The 18,624-nt window shown below is 51.1% G+C and overlaps 1 protein-coding gene across 1 annotated transcript in view; it reads right to left on the bottom strand.

Annotated features, from left to right (window-relative positions):
* Positions 1-759: 759 nt before the first annotated feature.
* CHCHD6 (coiled-coil-helix-coiled-coil-helix domain containing 6) overlaps positions 760-18,624 on the bottom strand; it is a 229,032-nt gene continuing 211,167 nt past the window's right edge. Inside the window, exons 7-8 of the mRNA XM_036323111.1 lie at positions 3,267-3,402; positions 760-963 (exon numbers count right to left, since the gene is read on the bottom strand). Of these exons, the coding sequence (XP_036179004.1) occupies positions 958-963; positions 3,267-3,402 (142 nt within the window). The 3' untranslated portion in view covers positions 760-957. The remainder of the gene's footprint in view (positions 964-3,266; positions 3,403-18,624) is intronic.

Consider the following 18,624-nt stretch of genomic DNA (forward strand, 5'->3'; position numbering starts at 1 on the left):
CAGAGTGCAGCCCTGGATGCTCAAGGCGCCTCAGCCTAGGGCCCTGCCAAAGGTCAAGGACTAGCAGGCCAGTGTTTGGACATCAACTTGAGTACAGCACATCTCAAACCCAGCTGTCATCTGCCCCCTTCAGTCCCCATGTCCCTCATTTCAGTCTGTAGAATCAACAGCACCCAAGCCAGAAATTTGGAAATCATCCTTGATCAAAACCAGAGTCCTGTCATTTTAGCTCCCCTGGCTCACCCCACCAGCCTCTCTCTGGCTTCTCATACTTCAGGTGGCCTGCCCCACTGGGCCAACCCCTCTTCTGGGAGTGTGGGTGGCATCACTCAAAGGGAGGAACTGAACGGTGCTGCTCCCTGCTAGAGACCCCCCAGCAGTTCGGCCTGGCATCTACCCCCCGCCCCCACTTTGCTCTCTGCAAACACCCAGCTGTGCGCAGTCTGAGTTCCCCTGAGCCCGAATCTGGCATCCCACTCTAAGCCTCCTCTGGCTTGCCCTGCAGTCATCCATCAGCTTCAGAAATGGAGCTCAGGCAGAGCCTCTGTCGGGAAGCTGGCCTGTTGTCCTGGCTCTGTCCGTAGAAAGAACCATTTCTCTCATATAATCTCCTACCTGTCCCTGTGGCCACAGCAGAATTATGGGTCCCACCTGTCTCCCCTGCTAAGCTGGGTGCTCCTCGAGGTGTGCAGCCTGTCTTGTCAGCCTACATTGCTGGGCCCAGAACAGGGCTGTACAGAGGAGACACCAATGACTGTCTGCCAGCTGTAGAAGTGACTGAAAACACAGACAGCTGCTTTATTTGTTTTCGGACAGTAGCACATCCTTCATTTCTTAAGCATCATGGGCACCTGGCAGAAGATGGCTGTGGTCAGGGGGTCTGGAGGCTGTGGTCCCATAATTGGTCTCTCTTCAGGGCTCCAAGTCACTGCCAGGGCCAGGAATGATGGCTGCTTCTCACCCCTACAAAGGAAAACAGGTCAGAGTTCAGGCATGGCCCTCTTCTCCCAGGAACCCTGCGCACGCCAGGCCTAGGCTCCAAGAGGGCGTTTAACAGAACCAGTCCTGCCCAGCTGGTTCTGCAGCCTAGAACTGGCCTCTTCACCTCCACGCACAGTTCTCACTCAGCACGTGCTGCAAGGACCAGCTAACATGGACCCTCCACTTACCTGACCTCCCGCCCTGAAGACAGACGGGCCTCAGCTCAGTTCTCCTCAGCTCCACCAGGTCTCCCCTCTGTTCTCTCAGAACTGCCTACATGAAACCACTCGGAGAGCATGTCCTGGACTCAGGCTTTCACCTGCTGTCCACATCCACACACGCGCTGCCGCCACCAGGCTCGGCAGGTGCTGCACAGGCAGGAGCTTGCCCATGCTCTGAGAAGTGCCTCCCGCACAACTCCCAGCAAGGTGGGCCTCTGTCCTGTTCCTACTCCCTCTGCCAGAGACACTGCCACCTGGCCGCTTCTGGAAGCAAATCACTATTAGAGCCTTGAACTCCATTGCCAGCTCTGCCAGGCTCCTCTGCGGTGGAGGCTGGCAGGGGGCAGTTTGAGTTTCTCTGGCACCGGCTGCCTTTCCCATGCAGGGCACAATTGGAGGGTCTGGTGCTGAGGCCCTTCTGGAGTCAGGTTGAACTTGCTTTTCTGGGGGGAGGGGAGGCACAGGTGTGGGAAAGAGGGAGCCAGTCCTTGCAGTGCCCCAGTCTCTCTCGGGCAGGCTGGAGCTACAGAGAGCATGCTGGTTAAATGCAATCTGCCTTCCTTTGTGATCATACCTTGGCCTTGGTGTGGGGGGCAGGGGGGGAGGGTCTGGATGAGAGAGGGAGGACAGAGATAGGGCTCTGCTGGGAAGCCAGGGGAGCTGCCTCAGTCCCAGGTCTTTCCCTTGGTACAAATAACCTTCGTTATGTGGTGAGCAGGGGCTTGGAAGGGCCTGCCAGGGGAAAGGCACTCTGTGCAGACTTTCACAAAGACCTCGGCAGATGCAGAGGGCACGGGAGAGCCTTCCTTCGGTTCCATGGCCCCAGTGTGGTCTAGCAAGCCGCCCAGCTCCAGGCACCTGCCCTCAACAGGGCTGCAGCAATGGTTGGCTGTCTTTTCTGCTAAACTTGAAGATGAGCAAACAGCTTTCCATGCTCCACAGGGGAGAGGAAACGACTACCTATCCAGGCGTGGCCCCCACCTGATCCCGTGCGGACCTGCTGATGGGTTCCCTTTGTCTCAAAGCTACACTGGGCAGGTATGAGCTGGGTAGAGCCTGGAACAGGCTGATAGAAAAGTGAGAAGGGCTCTAGTGAGGTAAGGCTGTTGAGCACAGAGAAACCCTTGACTTCTGATCTTAGGCTTTCTACCACCAGAACTCACAGCAGCTTGTCTCCTACTTGGGCAAAAGAGGCTTTTCCACAGGAAAAAGGCCCCACCCCACAGCTCTTTTAACAAACACACCAGCCCTCTGGTGATTCTGAACCGAAGTGTTCCTAGGTACGTGTGTGGGGGAGCTATGTCAGGGTGTGGAAGGGCCGGGTCCAGTCTGGAGCAGTGCACTTGGGAAGGGGATGGAACGGTCTAGAAGAGGGACAGGAATTGGGGAGGTGCGAGGAGGGGAAGGGAACTGGTTGGGAGAATCAGGAGGACAAGGCCCTAGGACCATGTCTCAGGAGAGATGCTGCCTGCCTCAAATGTCTAGGACAGCCACAGATCCCTGAGACCTGGACCCACTGTTATTCCTTCCCTCTCACAAAGGCTGGGTCCTGCATGCCCCTTCAGACCACCACAGGAGTGGGGTGGGCAGTGGGGTACTCTCAGTCCGCTCTTCCTCTGAGGCAGGCCACACCCGCGCCTCCACCTCCAGAACCCCAAGGCTCTTCTTCCACAGAGCTTACCTACCTTTTCCATGATCTCCACCCTATGCCATAGGCCCTCCTCCGTGCTCCCAACCCCAAGTGCTCAAAGGTAAGAAATGGGTGGCATACACATGCTCTTAACTGGCCCCCCTGACTTTACCCAGTGCTGTCCCTGGACTTGGCCCAATGCCCACAGGGCCCTTTTCCTAGTCTAGATTTCCAAGAGGCCTGTGGGAACAGCAGGGCAGGACATCTAAACCAGGAGGCGCCTGAGGGCATCTAAGGCTTATGAATCCCTCCCTGTGTGAAAGGCAGAGACCTTGAGGTTGGAATGCCTGATGCAGCAGACAGAGATGCAGACAGCTGTCAGCTCTGCAGTGCCCACCCCCACGCCCCCAGAGCCCAGAAGCCCCAGGCTTTACCTTGTGGGCGGCACTCACACAGTGCTGGTAAGCTTTGACCAGGTCCGAGCACAGGAGCACCTCATGCAGGTGGTCGCGGTAGCAGTGAAGGATCTGAGCCTGCAGCTCTGAGCACACGGGCTCCAGCCTGCGGGGCCTGTGGGACAGAGAGCAGGCAGGCCTGGGGCTCCATCCACAGGGGAGGGAGAGGGTTCACTCACTCACCACCATGGCTTGGCAGCAGGTTCCACACCTCTGCTTCCAGTAACTCCTCAGAGAGAACCAGGGGGCCGCAGGGGGTCTAGGGCTGTGGGAAGTGGGCTCTTGCCCCAGGGGAGAGGAGCAGCCAGCTAGAGGACTGTGGTGCTGACACTCTCACCGCCTCCCAGGGCAATTCTGGCCCGATTATGACCATGTAATTATACACATTATAGCTACTTTCTCACACTAAGTTGTTTTTCTGATTTAAAAACTAATGCATGCACAGTGGAGAAAACTAGAATACTATGGAACTGTCTAAAAAAGAAAACTGTTGAGAATCTCACTTCCTAGAGATAACCACTACAGTATTTTGGGATACTTTATTATTTTTTTCTTTCTTCATTTTTCAAAGGAGGTTTAGAGCCTACACAAACTTAATTTTTTCTTTTTTAAAATAGGAAACAAAAAATATTTTTATTGAATTTCTAGGGGTAACATTGGTTAATAAATTTATACAGTTTCAGGTGTACAAGTCTATATAATACATCATCTGTATAATGTGTGTTCACCACCCAAAAGCAAGTCTCTTTCTATCACCATTTATCCGCCCTTCACCCTCTCCTACCTCCACCCACCCGTCTTTCCCTCTGGTAATCACCTCACTGTTGTCTATGTCTATGAAGTTGTTTTTTGTTTGTTTGCTTGTTTTTGCTTAATCCCTTCACCTGTTTCACCCACCTCCCCAAACACCCCCTGCCCTTTAACATCCATTAGTCTGTTCTCTGTATCTATGAGTCTGTTTCTATTTTGTTTCTTTATTTTGTTCATTAGATTCCACATATAAGTGAGTTCATATGGTACTTGTCTTTCTCTGACTGGCTTATTTCACTTAGCATAATACTCTCCAGGTCCCTCCATGCTGTCACAAAAGGCAAGATTTCCTTCTTTTTTTTATGGCTAAGTAGTATCCCCCTGTGTAAATGTACCACAGCTTTTTACCCACTCATCTACTACACCATTATTATTTTGAGATAACTCAGACAGTTACGAACATAAAGGAACAGAATACTCAGCTGCTCAGGAAGTAAGGCACCAGGATTTACGGTCACACTAAGAATCTGGAGGTGGCACTTCTGGTGCTGCTGTACCATCAATGAGGCTGCCCCAGCCAGATCGCCCCTCCTTCCCCTGCACCAAAGCAGCCCGGTAGCTGTCATCTCAGGTCTGTTGTTCACACACATCAGCTTTCTCCTTCTCCACTGTGTCAAAGCCCACCCTAACCCATCACTAACGAGGGGAGTGAAGTGACTGTGTTTAGCTAAGACTAATAAGACTCAGGCCCAGAGCTTGTATAAAAATGACGATTTATAAACTACAGAAGCCATGCCATGCCAACTCAAAGGTTTGCGACTTGGAAGGTAAAGGGTGTGCGGAAGAAGCGACCTTTCCATTTCCAGGAAGGAGGGAGCAGGACAGCCCGGCAGGCTGTGAGGCCAGGCTCTGCCCCAGCAACACGCGGTTCCATTCTCGCCCTTGAGGACACGGTTCTGTTCATGTCCACACAGCACGAACGAGGTCTTAGAGATTTCTTATTGAAGGAAGGCACATGGGGTTTCTTCTCGGCACATGGAGACAGATGAACTCCTCAGATCAGGAATCCTCTCACTGGGCAGAGTCACAGGGACAACCAACAACTAGGGTACAGTGGGGTGACCACCTGATTCCTCCAATTCTTGTATGTGAAAACTTTTTGACATGGATGTGTCTAATTGCAGGATTTTAAATATGGACTTTTGGCCCAGCTGGTATGGCCCAGGAGTTCATGGTTCAATTCCGGGTCAGGGCACATGCCCTGGTTTTGGGCTCAATCCCAAGTAGGGGGCTTACAGGAGGCAGCCGATCAATGATTCTCTCTCGTCACTGATGATTCTATATCTTTCCCTTCCTCTCTCTGAAATCAATAAAAACATATTAAAAATAAAAACAATGGACTTGAGGACAGCCAGGCTCTAAATGGGCATTCTGCCTCGGGTCAGTTCTCTGACTGCTTGCTGCTTCAGTCCCAACTGTTCCAATGTTCTCTCTCAGGAATGACATGAAGTCAGACCTTTGCTTCTGCCCTCCATCCCACTGCCTTGCCCTCCTTGTTTTAATCTCTGGTTCTCCATTCTCCAGAGGCATGGGCCTCTCCTTTCCCAGTACAGACCTGCCCATGCAGGGTGCGGCCTGGGAGGCCATGTCTTTCCGTGGGCGCTCTGCTGGCATCTCTGCTGTCCTTCACACCGGCCTTACTCTGCTGTTTCTCACTGGGCACTGCCCCTGAAGCAGAAGCGCCTGAGGGCACAGGTTTTATTGCACCCTCCTTTGTACTGCCTTGAAGCAGCACCCCACTATCATATGACTCCCAGGAGGGCCTGTTCCTGGCTACAGCCTGGTTGCTGGCAGGCCCAGCAGGCCTCTTTGGTTGGGGAAGCATCGGGCTCAGTAGGGACAGCTGTTCTGAGCTGCAAGCGTGTCCAAGGCTTACAGGTCTATGTGGACAGGTGTCCTGGAGGAGGTCAGGTGGGGTCCAAGTGGCCTGAGCCAGGTGGGGCAGCTGAGTCATCCTAGAAGCAGAGCCCTGACCCCGAGAGCCGTGCCCTCTCCACCTACAGCAGAGGCATGGCTCTCACGTTTCGGATCATAAATAGGCAGAGCAGTTTCTTCATAACTCGTCCCTCTCTCTCTGTCCCCTCCTCATTTGGTTGCAAGTCCCTGGACAAGGACCACTGTGCGTTCTGAGGGCAGCTCTCACCAAACACTTAGTGGGCTCCCAGCTCAGGAGAAACTGGGCCATGTCGAAACCCAGCCCCTCCACCCCAGCACCACCTCTGGGACTGCAGAGGCCTCCGTCCTCAGGGATTTATCAGGAACAATATGAGGAGACAGGATGGCAGGCAAATGTCAACTGGAAGAAATTTCACCCATTTGCCTGCAAAACAGCTCTGAATGAGGTCTGACAGGGAGAGCACAGATCGACAATACAAGGCTTTCTCAGAGCAGGGCAGGGCTAGGCCTGTGGTCAAACCATTCATGAAAGTAGGTGCATTCTATCCAAGCACAGCCTTGCCCGGCCCTGGTCCATGGTAACCTGCTTAAGAAACTGCTGATTTTCAGAACATTTAGTCTTGGGAACAGCTGCTCTTCAAATGCACACACACAAAAAAAGGTATCTGTTGTGTTCTGTGAACTTTCAGGGATTGAGATAAGTCCTGTTCACCCGTCTAAGGGAGTCCGCTGGCTCTGGGGGTTTAACATCACTCAAGTCCGAAGCCTCGCATGCATTGCTAAGGATGCTGCTCACCTCCTAGCCCCTTACTTTCTTCATCTGCACAATGGGGCACTGCCTGCCGGAGGCTGACGAAGAACAGGGGAGCATGCTGTGAAGTACGGCTCTCGCTAACAACCTGGCTGTCCCTGTGGAATATCAAGGCATGCAGGGGCCGGTGAACTGGGAGGAGCTGAGGGAGGGAGGCTGGGGTTCCTGGTGGCACTTGGTGCAACAGAGCTGAGACAAGGTGGCTTTGGGGATCCCTGTCTGAACATGTCCCTCTCCCTATAACCTAAGCTTCCATATCATTCCAGACCCAGTTCAGAGCTTGCTCAGGCCTCACTGGTGCCTCTCTCCCTGGAATCTTGGTGCCTCTTTTCCCCAGAACTAATCATGGCATCCCTTCTCTAAGGAGCCAGCAGACCTGAGCATGGCACCCTGTGGGCCAGCGGGGAGAACACATGTTTGGGGGTCCAACAAACCAGGGCAAGGCTCTGCCTTCATTACTTTCATGTGTGTTCAGGAGTCAGATGGAGAGGAGAAACCCACCAGGAGGAACTGCTTGGGACTCAGAACCAGCGTGGGCTTCTGGTGTCATGGGCACTCGAGGAAACTGGCTGACTGCTGCTCCAGCAGCACCAGGGGCATCCACAGCCTGCCTCACCAACAGCCCTGAGCATGGGCCTAATGGCCACAAGTGGGCACAGGGTAGCAGAGACCCCCAATTCCAAGAACTGCCCTGTTCACTCAGACAAAGGCCCTTCTGCTGATCAGTCACCAGCGTCATGATGCACACGCTGGGGAGTAAGGGCCCCCCAAAGGCTAACAAGGCTGCATCAATGACATGATGACTTCTGGGCGTTCAGCATCATTCAATATCCCCTCCCTGGGCACCATTCCACCTCCTAACCACTGCTCCCCACCCTGTCCCCTTTGGGCACAAAAATCCCTTGCTCACTTCCTTTGCCAAGAAGGCCCCTGGGCTAGCTCATCAACTACTCCTGCCAACCCCCTAACTTAACCTCTCACCATTCCAACAATTAACCCTCTGGAGCATAAGACCTCCGTACCACACAGGCCCCTGGAGCCTTCCACCCGAGCTTCCATTACCCTGACTGCCATGTTCTCAATGGAATTTACCATCTAGCACCAGGGATCCAACTCCCCCTCCCTAGTTCCTGTCTTGGTGAGTGGTATCACTATCCCTACAGTCACCCACCCCAGTTGGAGACCTGGAGTCATTCTAGATGCCTCCCTCTGCCTTCATTCTAGATGCCTCTCTTGACATCTGTATTTAGCTGTGTTGTTGAAGTCACTGTGCCACTAGTCCAAATGCCCCACAAGGGCAGGCTGTGTCCCCAGCATCTCACAAACTGGGCAAGGGCATTGGTTTCAGGCCTTTGGTGGCCTGCTAGCCTCTTGGCCTCACTCCCACTTTCCCCCAGGCAAAGCTGCACCAGGGGGAAGCACCCAGAACATGGCCTAGGGACCCAGGCTCCTCCCATCCGTACCTGCTCCTTCTCTCTTTTCTCACTGCCCCACCCATGGGATAGAGCTCTGAACAGCCTTTTCTGATTGTAGGAGCCTTCTGTTTGCCCTCACCAGCATGCACATCACCGGATTCCACTTCTGCCTATCTGTCTGCACACACGGCTTGGAGCTGCATGCAGAAAGCATGTGACTGGGTGTGCCCTGAAGGGAGTACCCCATGTGAGGCCTCGGGAGGAAGGGAACTTTATGAAGCAGCGACTGTGCACCATGCTCATCCACTAGTGCATCGCCACCAGATGAAGCAGATGTACCCTTTGCAGTTTCCGTGGGGCTCTGCCCGCCCCAGTCCATACCATTGAGACTGGGCTAGGACAGTCCAGTCCCACAGCCTCATGGGCCCAATGAAAGGTACAGGGCTAAAACTGTGCCCCCACAGGGAAGAATTAAAAGAAGACCTCCAACAGCCATGGCCAGGAAGGAAACACACCTTGTTGCCATTTGAACTTCTTGAACGATTTTTTGCTTTTCTGTAGCACAAGCTAATACACTCAATCTTTGGCTTATGTTAGCTGGGACTGAGTGTCTGTCACTTGCAGCCAAAATGTTATCTAGAGAAGATAATGTGGTGAGGTTATGGGGTCAAGGGCTCCTGAGAACTATCTGTACGTATGCTGGTCAGTGGGTTGGAGAGTCTCCCCCACAAATCATGTCTTTCTTGGAATCTCAGAATGTGACCTTAATTGGAAACAGGGTCGTTACAGATATAATTAGTTAGAATGAGGTCATTCTGGGGTAGGGAGAGCCCTTAATCTGATATGACTGGTGTCCTTATAAGAAGAGGAGAGACACAGAGAGACACAGACACACAGAGAGAAGGCCACAGTGATGACAGAGGCTGAGACTGGAGTGATACGCCTACAAGCCAGGGAATGCAAGGAGCTTGGAGAAAGACATGGAACAGAACCCCCGTGCTGCTTCAGGGAGAGCCAGTCTGATTTTGGTTCTTTGTCACAATAGCGCTAGGAAATGCATGCGGTCAGCCACAGAGGAAAGGGATGGGACCTGACCTCCAGAGGCAGAGCTGGAAGTGTCAGACCGGTGGAAACTGGTGGTAGGCTGATGCATCACTAGTCACCTTCTAACAGAGCAACATGCGAGCTTCTATGACATAAGGCTCCTCGGCCACAGCAGCTACCCCTTAACGAGTATCCAGCGAGTGCCAGGCTCGGTGGTCTGCACAGTGTCTGGTCTCTGCCACCCCTGCAGGTCACTGTCTCCATTTAGAGAAGAACTGGTTCCTCTGACTTGAGTCCTTCATCTGATTGGCAAGTGAAGAAGCTGTCATTCATAACCAGGTCTACAGAGCTACCCCCTACGTTCCCACGAAGCCTTCACTGGAGGGAGAGACCTGGGTGAGGATCAGGCTATGGCCAGGGGAGGTGATAAGGGGCACGCTTTTATCTTGATGAACAGTATAGAAGGAAAATCCAGCCTCATCTGAGATTACATCTGGATGGACGTGTGGTCCTGGTCATTTGAGCACCAATATCTGTAGGACCTATTGCGTGCCAGGTCCTAGGCATATCCGCAATAGCCCTGTGAGTGAGGCATCGCTGTCCCTTTCTGTGGATGGGGACACTAGTCTCAGAAGGTTAAGTGACTTAACCTGAGGTCACACAACAGTGATATGGAGTCACTGAGGATAAGAGCCTGGTGTGTTTGGCTCCACAGCCCTTGCTATCCACACTCTGTCCATCTTAGCTCCATTCTGCCTTTTGGAAAAACCCAAAATATTCCAAAGAAGAAACAACCAAGAAAGAAACAAAACAACAAAGAAGAAACAAAGACACTTGCCCCAAATCACACAGTAGTCAGGGCTGCTGTATGGAGACAGAAGTTTGCTGACTCAAAGTGGGAAGTGGAAGAGGGCTGGCAGGCCCAGATCCACAGGAGGGAGAGTGAGGGAGGAAGGTCATGAATGTGTGGCCACGCAGGGAGGCTGAGAACAAAGAGCAGCATGAACTGGAAAGGTGAGAAGGAAGCAGCAAAGGAAGTGAAGGGCCCCGCCAGTGCTGCTGGCCTGGGCGGTGGGGACAGCATCTCCAGCCCCTTAGCTGGCAGGGAAGGTCAGCTGCCAGAGTGTGCACCGCATCCTCTTGTGAGCAGCCCCAAACCCTTGGTGTGCTCTCTTATTTTATTTAATAAATGAAATCACATCAACTTCTCCTTCTTCTATTATCACGGCTGACATCAATCTGATAATATTGGCCTGGTGTGGAATTGGACTATTATATGTCCTCCTGATTATTTAATTTCAGAGAAACATCGGCAGGGGATGACTATATAGAGCAGGCTTTTTATTACAGGCAGCACTAAGGAGATCGCAAGTGAATTAGACATTCATCTTCGTCAGCTCCAATCTAGCTGTTCAGGAAAGGTTTCGGCTTTAACCCGTAGCTAGGGCTGAGGTGCTGACGAGACCAGTTGGTTACAGAGGACTTGGTTAACTGGCTGCTATTGACGATGTGCCATTCAGCCTGGGTAAGTGGAACCCAGAGATCCCACCATCGATCAACGTGCCACGTGGGATCACTATCAGCTGCTGAATGCCGGCCTCCAGCTGCCCCCATCCCTCGGGCTGGAGGCAGCTATTCCAGGAGGCAAGGCCTTGGCAAGACAGCCCTTCCGCTGAGAGCGGAGAGAGGGCTCTGCTCACAAGAGGATACAAAACACCAAGTGGCCCCTGGCTGCTCTCAGTCGGTGAAGGAGAGGCTGCCTGTGACAGAGTTCTTTCCCGGGACTATCACTTCAGGCACACATGCAGGTACACACACACACAGAATGGGGAGGGGCCATCCCTGGCCTGGTTCCTTTGTTGAAAAGACAACAGAGGATGCACAGTTTCCCTTAGGGCTCCCTCCAGCTTCACTAGACGTGTGGGATGGACACAGGCTGGCACCTTCTAGGAGCCTGTGATGAGGAAGGAAACAGCAGGGTCGCAGTGGTGTCTGGTGCTTGAGGAGCACAACACCGAGACCACCTGGGGCTGAAGAGCTGTCTGGCACTGTTTCTGCCATCGGAGGCCCATATGCAGTCCCTAGGCGGCCTTGGCGCTAGAGTGGGGGTCCCAAGGCCCCAGTTGTGTTTTGCCTGGGCTGCTGAAGGCTTTCAGAACACCACCTCCTCCAGCATGGCCCTCGGTAGAGGCGGGAGCCAGCATGGGTAACTGCATGGAGGGCCTCCAGGATCCCAGTCTGGGAGAAGCCACTTCTTCCCTCCCCACACCCCCCTTTCCATCTAAGCCCTCATTGCCTCCCATCAGGGCAACTTCAGTCAGCTCCTGACTAGTTTACAACCCTCTGCTGGTCTGCTCCCAGCCTAGCTCCTGGCTAACACCAGGTGGAGGGCCCTCTCTAAGCATGACAATGCAGGTGCCCTGGCCCAGGGCTTCCTACGGAAGGATGGCCAACTGTCTGGGCCTGCCCTGCTAGCTCCATGCTTCAGCGCCTGCCATGCCCACAGGCAAGGCTCCCAGCTCCACTCTCCTTGCCCTGTACCTCCTCCTCCCACAAAGCCTCACAGAGCCTCTGATGTAGCAAAGCAGAAACCACACAAATAAATGTGGAGCTCTGAACCGGAGGGGAGGCATGCAGCACAGACAGGACTCAGCCTAGGTGTCGCCCTGGACAAGGGACCAGAGGAGAAGGAGGCTGCCGGTAGGAGACAAGACTGGCACTGGGACCACAGAGGTGGAGGACGGAGTCCCGCTTACTCTGGCTCCCAATCTCTTAAGTGCCTGTTTTCACTCTCCTGTGTTCTCTGTTCTAATTCAGACGTCCCACCACTTGTCATGGGCTCTGCACTGGTTTCCTAGCATTTCCCTGTTCCCTCCAGCCCACCTTGTACTCTGCCATCAACAGGACTAACTTGCAATTAGACTGTGAGTCAGGCCCCAGCTTGACTCCTACTGGATTCCATCATTTATGTGGTGCTCAAAGCCCTTCTGCCCTCCTGACCTTGTGCTCAATCTGCTCTGCTGCCCTGCAGGGTTCTTGTCACCTCTAGCCCTCATCTCTGCTCTAACACAGGGACCTGCTCCTGCCTCCTGGACACACATGCTCTCTCAGGCCTCAGGGGCCCAGCACATGACTCCCTCTGCTCCCATGCCACTGCCTGCCATGCCTCTGGCCACCAGGCTGCCTGGCAGATGGAGCCGCCTTCATGACAGCCCCATCCCCTTTACCTGTAAAGTCCCCAGCCGCTAAGGAAGACCAGGTGCTTCTGTGCTACTGATGCCAGCTGAGGGCCACCTGTGTGTCCATGCCATGCTTGCTGCTCTGCCTGCCAGGAGCCTGCCTGTGTGACTCATAGTATGCAGAGCTCTCATGGCCATACTTCTGTTTGTTCTCTGGCCTGTATACTCCTCCCACTGCTCATTTATTCCCAGCCCTGGCCAGGGCTGCACACAGCAGGTGCTAAATAGGTGGTGAGAGGATGCACAGTGGCCGACCTCTCAACGTGCCCCGTTTTTCCAGGCTACACCTTGGCTCCCACCCTTTCTTCTCTGGAACAGCTCCCCCACCTCTGCAAGGTTCGCACAAGTGCCATTTCTGCAGGGACGCTAGCCACGCTGCTCCTCCCCAGGCAGGCCACAGTGCCCATTCTGCTCTCTCACAGCGCCTGTGAGACAGTGGTCCTGGGTGGGCATGCTGCCAGCCTGCTTTCCATCCAGTGTGGCCTCTGCTCTGCTGCCCTGCTTACCTGCAAGGGTGCTGACCATCACTGACTAGGGCACTGAGCACTTGTGGCCAGACCTGTGTGAAGGCATCTCCCCTTGGCCTGGGAGTGTCTTAAGGGCAGGATCCCAGTTTATTACCTGTTCCCATAGGCCCTCACCTAACATAGCAGATATTCCACAAATCAGTTGCGGTAGTCAGGGCATCAGTCAGGAAGTCTCTGGGGCTGGTTCTTACAGTGTCTCCAGACACAGCCCACATCCTCCTGACCCGCTGGATGTCTGCCTGGTCTGGCTCGGTGCCTTTGTAACCTGGCAGGCTGGCCTGGGCTATCCACCCCAAACCTCCTGAGAGTGTGCCTGTCCTTAGCCACACTGCACCCTGCTTTCCAGCCTCCTCCTCCTCTTTCCTGCTCCCTATCACAATTTACTCTCCTGTTGCTGGCTCCCTCAAATCCAGCCTGGGCTACGGCACCCCACGTAGCTATCCTGTGATTCCTTCTTACTACCCCCAATGCCCCAGCTCCAAAGGAAGGCTCCCAAGGGCCCAGCCCTTGCTGCTCCTGCTATGTTCACCCAGCCTCAAGGTGAACCACATGGTCCAGGACACTGTCATAGCAGCCACGTGCTCAACAGTTATCGGGAATGAACGTACCAAGGCCTCCCACCCATCCACAACTACCAGCGGGATTCAGGCAGCCACATGGGCTAAGACACAAAGCCTAGGCATAGGAATGCTGACACTGCCCCTGCCAGCCTGTCACTCAGTGCAAGAGTTCCCAGTGTCTGTGCTCTGGTGAGAGCTTCCCCCCACAAGTGACATGGGGACAGAAAGGCCAGAAATGAATCGGGACCCAGTCAGGTGAGCTTCGGACAGAAACACCTTATTGGTCGTGCAAGCAGGCCTGGGTCAAAGCCACACCCGCTCCTCTCTGGGGGCCTTCCTCACAGACGCTCCTCAGGTCTGGCTTCCTGTATTCCCTTTGCCTAGTGCAACCCAAGCTGAAGTCTTGAGCCCCTCACATCCCCAACATGCTTCTGGGCTCCTCACTGTCACCAAACCCTCTACTTGGACACCTGGGCTGGGCCTCAGGAACACCCTCCACACCTCTTCCTGCTTGCCCCTCATGTCCAGCCTGCACAGGCCATAGCTTCTCTCCTCCCACCACCAGAGTGGCCTCATCTCGGGTCTCCTCCGATCTGCCCCCACCTGTCCATGAACTCAGGCTCTCCTGAAGCTCTCTGCTCACTCCCTGAGCCCACCCGGAGGGCCCCATTGGAGCCCAAGATAAATGATAACTCTGAACCGTGTCTTCTTCCACCATCCTTACACAGAGCGTTTCCTCTCAGCCTAAGTTGTAGAAATGTTTTATCAGTTGAAATCTTACTCAGAATCACAATGAGTAAACAGATTAAGGGAGCCTCCCCATGAGTCCCTCCCCTCAAACTATGGTCTCCCCATATATTCAGACACTGAACAGCACAGAAAATCATGGGGGGGGGGGCTTCCTTTGGCTAACCCCGGCATTTTGCACAGGGCTCCTGAACACTGGGCCTGATTCATTGTGTAGGTAAGGAAAACGATGATGGCCAGACTCCCCGTACAATGACAGTGACACCCCAGGAGGCAAAGGGGATCCCCAAGGGCATCACCTGTCCCTGTACCTCAAATTTCACCAAAGGCAAATGTCATCAAATGTCACAAGAAGGGAACTGTAGCATTATCCTTTGTGTAAAAAGCACCCAGAAAAATTGGTCTCATCCTTTAACATCACAACTTGGTATGATCACAGAGTCAGCTCTGGTTCAATGGAGTCCAATGAGACCCTTGACACAACCTAATCAAGGTGAGGAAGCCCAACAAGCAAGGTGGGGGGACATGGCTCCATCGTGCAGCCATGCAGTGGGGGCAGGAGGCTATGCTTCCATTTCCCAACTCCACCCACCTGAAGTTACTGAAGGACTTGAGCTCTTTTCAAAACACAAAGAATGGATTCTTTTTCCACCCCTTTGTTTTCCCTTCCAGCAGAAGCTAAAAAAACAGATGGTGAGGGGCCACTGGAGAGTGGTGGCTATGGTGTGCCTACAGCTGGAGCAGTGGGTAGAGATGCAGAGGTGATGGGTAGAAAGGCAGCCAGAGCAGTGGGGCAGTTGATTACACCGAGCACAAAAGTTCAGTGATTGAACAAATAAGTACATATATTGAGGATACTGGGAGCCAGGCCTCTCACTCTCTGAGAAGGGATCTCAACATAGAGAAGGCTACAAAGAACCCAAGACATTAGAATTAGAGGTATTAGTGTGAGCTTTACATACACAGACAGACAGGACATCCTTATAGATGAATGCACATGTGTATGTTACACACATATAAACATCTACTATGCTTGTACATATCCATATTCCTAGCTCTAGTCCCTGAGAGTACCTAGAAACACTGACACTCTAGTAGCAACGAGCACACCCAGTGCCCAGGTCTTGGTTTCTAAATACCACTCTTCAGTAACAAGAACAGAGCTTCCTGGAGAAGTGGCTGATTCCAGGACTGGGGCCGGGAAAGAACAAGATAATCCAGGAATACCTTGTGCCAGAAGGTAAAGAAGTGCTCAGAGAAGGAAGAAACATACCAAAGGACAGAAGTATGTTTGAAGGGCCAAATCAAGCACATTTTGAACATCAAAATAAATTAGAATATATATTACAACTCAATGAGTAATTGTGAATTCTTGACTCTTTATTAACATAAACAAACTAGAGGCCCAGTGCACGAAATTTGTGCACGGGTAGGGTCCCTTAGTGGCTGCCAGCTGCCAGCTGGGGCCTCCCTTCCCTGGCTGCCGGCTGGGGCTTTCCTTCGTTCCATGCTTCCCCCTGGTGGTCAGCACATGTCATAGCGAGCAATCGAACTTCTAGTCAGTCGAACTCCGGAGGGGACACTTTGTATATTAGGCTTTTATATATACTAGTATAGATAAGTAAATACCTAACTAAATGGGTGAAAAGAGAAAACTCCTCCTTTAATAGAATGTCAATTCACAAATGTAGAAGAAGCAATTGGAATAAACCATTTAAAACCATTATGGTGGTGGCTGACTCAGGCAAGAGTCATTCCTGGGAGAAAAGGGTGACAGGTGAAGGTCTGATGAGGACCAGAATGCTGGCATACTATGGAGCATCCACACACAAAATACTAATCAAATACAAAGGGAAAATGTAGACTTTGTACCAGAGAGACCAGGCAGACACCAAAGTAACCAGGTCAAGATCAATATCACTGTGAAGGGCCCAGCACCAGTTTGGGTTCTTTCTGCCAAGAACACATAGTTGAATCTGGTCATGAGAAATGTAAGGTGAATCTACATTGGGGTCGCCCACAAAAAGAAAGGCTTGTACTCTTTAAGACTGAGTCATGAGGGACAGGGAAATACTAAGCAACTGTTCCATACCAAATAAGACTGATGATGCATAACAAGTAAGTGCAGTACAGACTCCTGGGCAGGATCCTGGACCAGAAAGGAAAGAGATGAAGCTGGATAGCAGGCAAACTGTGCATGTGGTCTGTGGCTGAATCAGCATGGGTTTCCTGACTAGAAGAGGTGTGTGTGGGCTGGAAGATGTGTTCCTGGGAGGTAGGTGATGGACTAGAATAGTTAGGGCTGATAGGTCACCAAGTTAGGAAAAGACAGTATTTTATTTTATTTTTTTAAAAAATGTATTTTATTGATTTTTTACAGAGAGGAAGGGAGAGGGATAGAGAGTTAGAAACATCGATGAGAGAGAAACATCGATCGGCTGCCTCCTACACACCCCCTACTGAGGATGTGCCCGCAACCAAGATACATGCCCTTGACTGGAATTGAACCTGGGACCCTTCAGTCCACAGGCCGACGCTCTATCCACTGAGCCAAACCGGTCAGGACAAAAGACAGTATTTTAATCTAGAAGGAAAGGTGATAATGCAAACTCTGTAACATGTAAGCAATTAGGAGGATAAGCAAAAATTCACTATCATTCTTGTAAACTCTTTATGGGTTTGAAAATATTTCAAAACAAAACAAATACAATAAAGATGACAATTTGAGAGGACTGAATGTATAAAAAAAGATGCACTTATCCTAAAAAGAGCCCACCATAGCTGCATAATATGTTTTAAACATATTTAAGACATGCAGGATAGGCGCTGAAAAACAGTCTAGAAATAGACCTTAGGAATTCAGCATATGATTGGGTGGAATTTTATATCATTGCTGGTGGGACAAAGGACTCCTTATTTGGAAGAAAAACAACAACAAAGAGGGATCTGTACTTCATATCTTACACCTAAATAAATTACAGTGAGGTCCTTTGGAGCAATGATTTAATGGCAGAGAATAAAACCATAGTGGTACTAATACTAAAAATACAAGTATTGAGGGAGGCAAGTCCCTGGTAATGTAAGTCACAAAAGAAAAGTGAACAACAGCCTGACCGGTGTGGCTCAATTGTTGAGCATCAACCTATGAACCAGAAGGTCATGGCTTGATTCCCTCCGGGTCAGGGCACATGCCTGGGTTTGTGGGCTCGATCCCCAGTATGGGGCATGCAGGAGGCGGCTGATCAATGATTCTCTCTCGTTATTGATGTTTCTATCTCTCTTTCCCTCTCCCTTCCTTTCTGGAACCAATAAAAATATATGAAAAGAAAAGAAAAGTGAACAACAGAAATATTTTTATCACTACCCCCCAAATCAACTTCCAAAGGGCAAAAATTTAAAAGTTAACTAGGAAAACAGTTACAACAAAAAAATGATACAAGATTAATAACACCATTATACAAAGATCTTTTTAAAAGGCATAATAAGAAAAAATGGGCAAAGGCCATAAGTAAGGATTCACAAAAGAGGAAATACAAATGGCCGATAACATAAAAGGATTTAGTTTCACTAACACTGAAGAAAAGAGGAGTTTTAAAAACAAGAGGTTTGTTTGTTTATTTGTTTTTGTTTTTGAGATTGGCAAAGATGTTTTTTAGAAAAGTTATAATCCTGTGCTTGGGGGGTTGGGGGAAATGGACACCCCAGAGCATCAATGTTTGGAGTGAAAATTGGTACAGAACCTCTATCGTTCAGAGGGCCAGTTGGTAAGATGTAAGTATATAAATACAAATGCAGATATATTTGTGTGTGTGTGTGTGTGTGTGTGTGTGTGTGTGTGTGTGTGTATCCTTTGACCCCATTCTTCCCTCTAGAAGGATTTAAACAAATAAGTGCACAAAGAAAGATACGGCTGCTTGTCAGTGTTCATGATATTGGTAAGAAAATGGGAAAACACCCAACAATCCATCAATAGGGGATTGGTTACATAAATTCTGCTATAATCATACAGAAAAATAATATGCTAATCAAAAATGAAGATGTGAATCTACTTTGCCTGATACAGAAAGAGATCCATGGCATATGAAGGGAAAACAGAAAATACTAAACTTTGTGTTTCTCAGGAGCTCATGATCCCCCTTGTATGCAACTGTGTATCTGTGTTCTTTGTGAGCAGAGTGATGTCACCAAAACATAAGCATGGAGAAATTTTGGATTCTTTTAAGTGTATATTTTCTGCATCATTTCATTTTTTTACAATATTCATGTATCATTTTTCAAATGAGAAAAC

This window comes from Myotis myotis, unplaced genomic scaffold (genome assembly GCF_014108235.1).
Source record: "Myotis myotis isolate mMyoMyo1 unplaced genomic scaffold, mMyoMyo1.p scaffold_m19_p_9, whole genome shotgun sequence".
NCBI classification, from domain to species: domain Eukaryota; kingdom Metazoa; phylum Chordata; class Mammalia; order Chiroptera; family Vespertilionidae; genus Myotis; species Myotis myotis.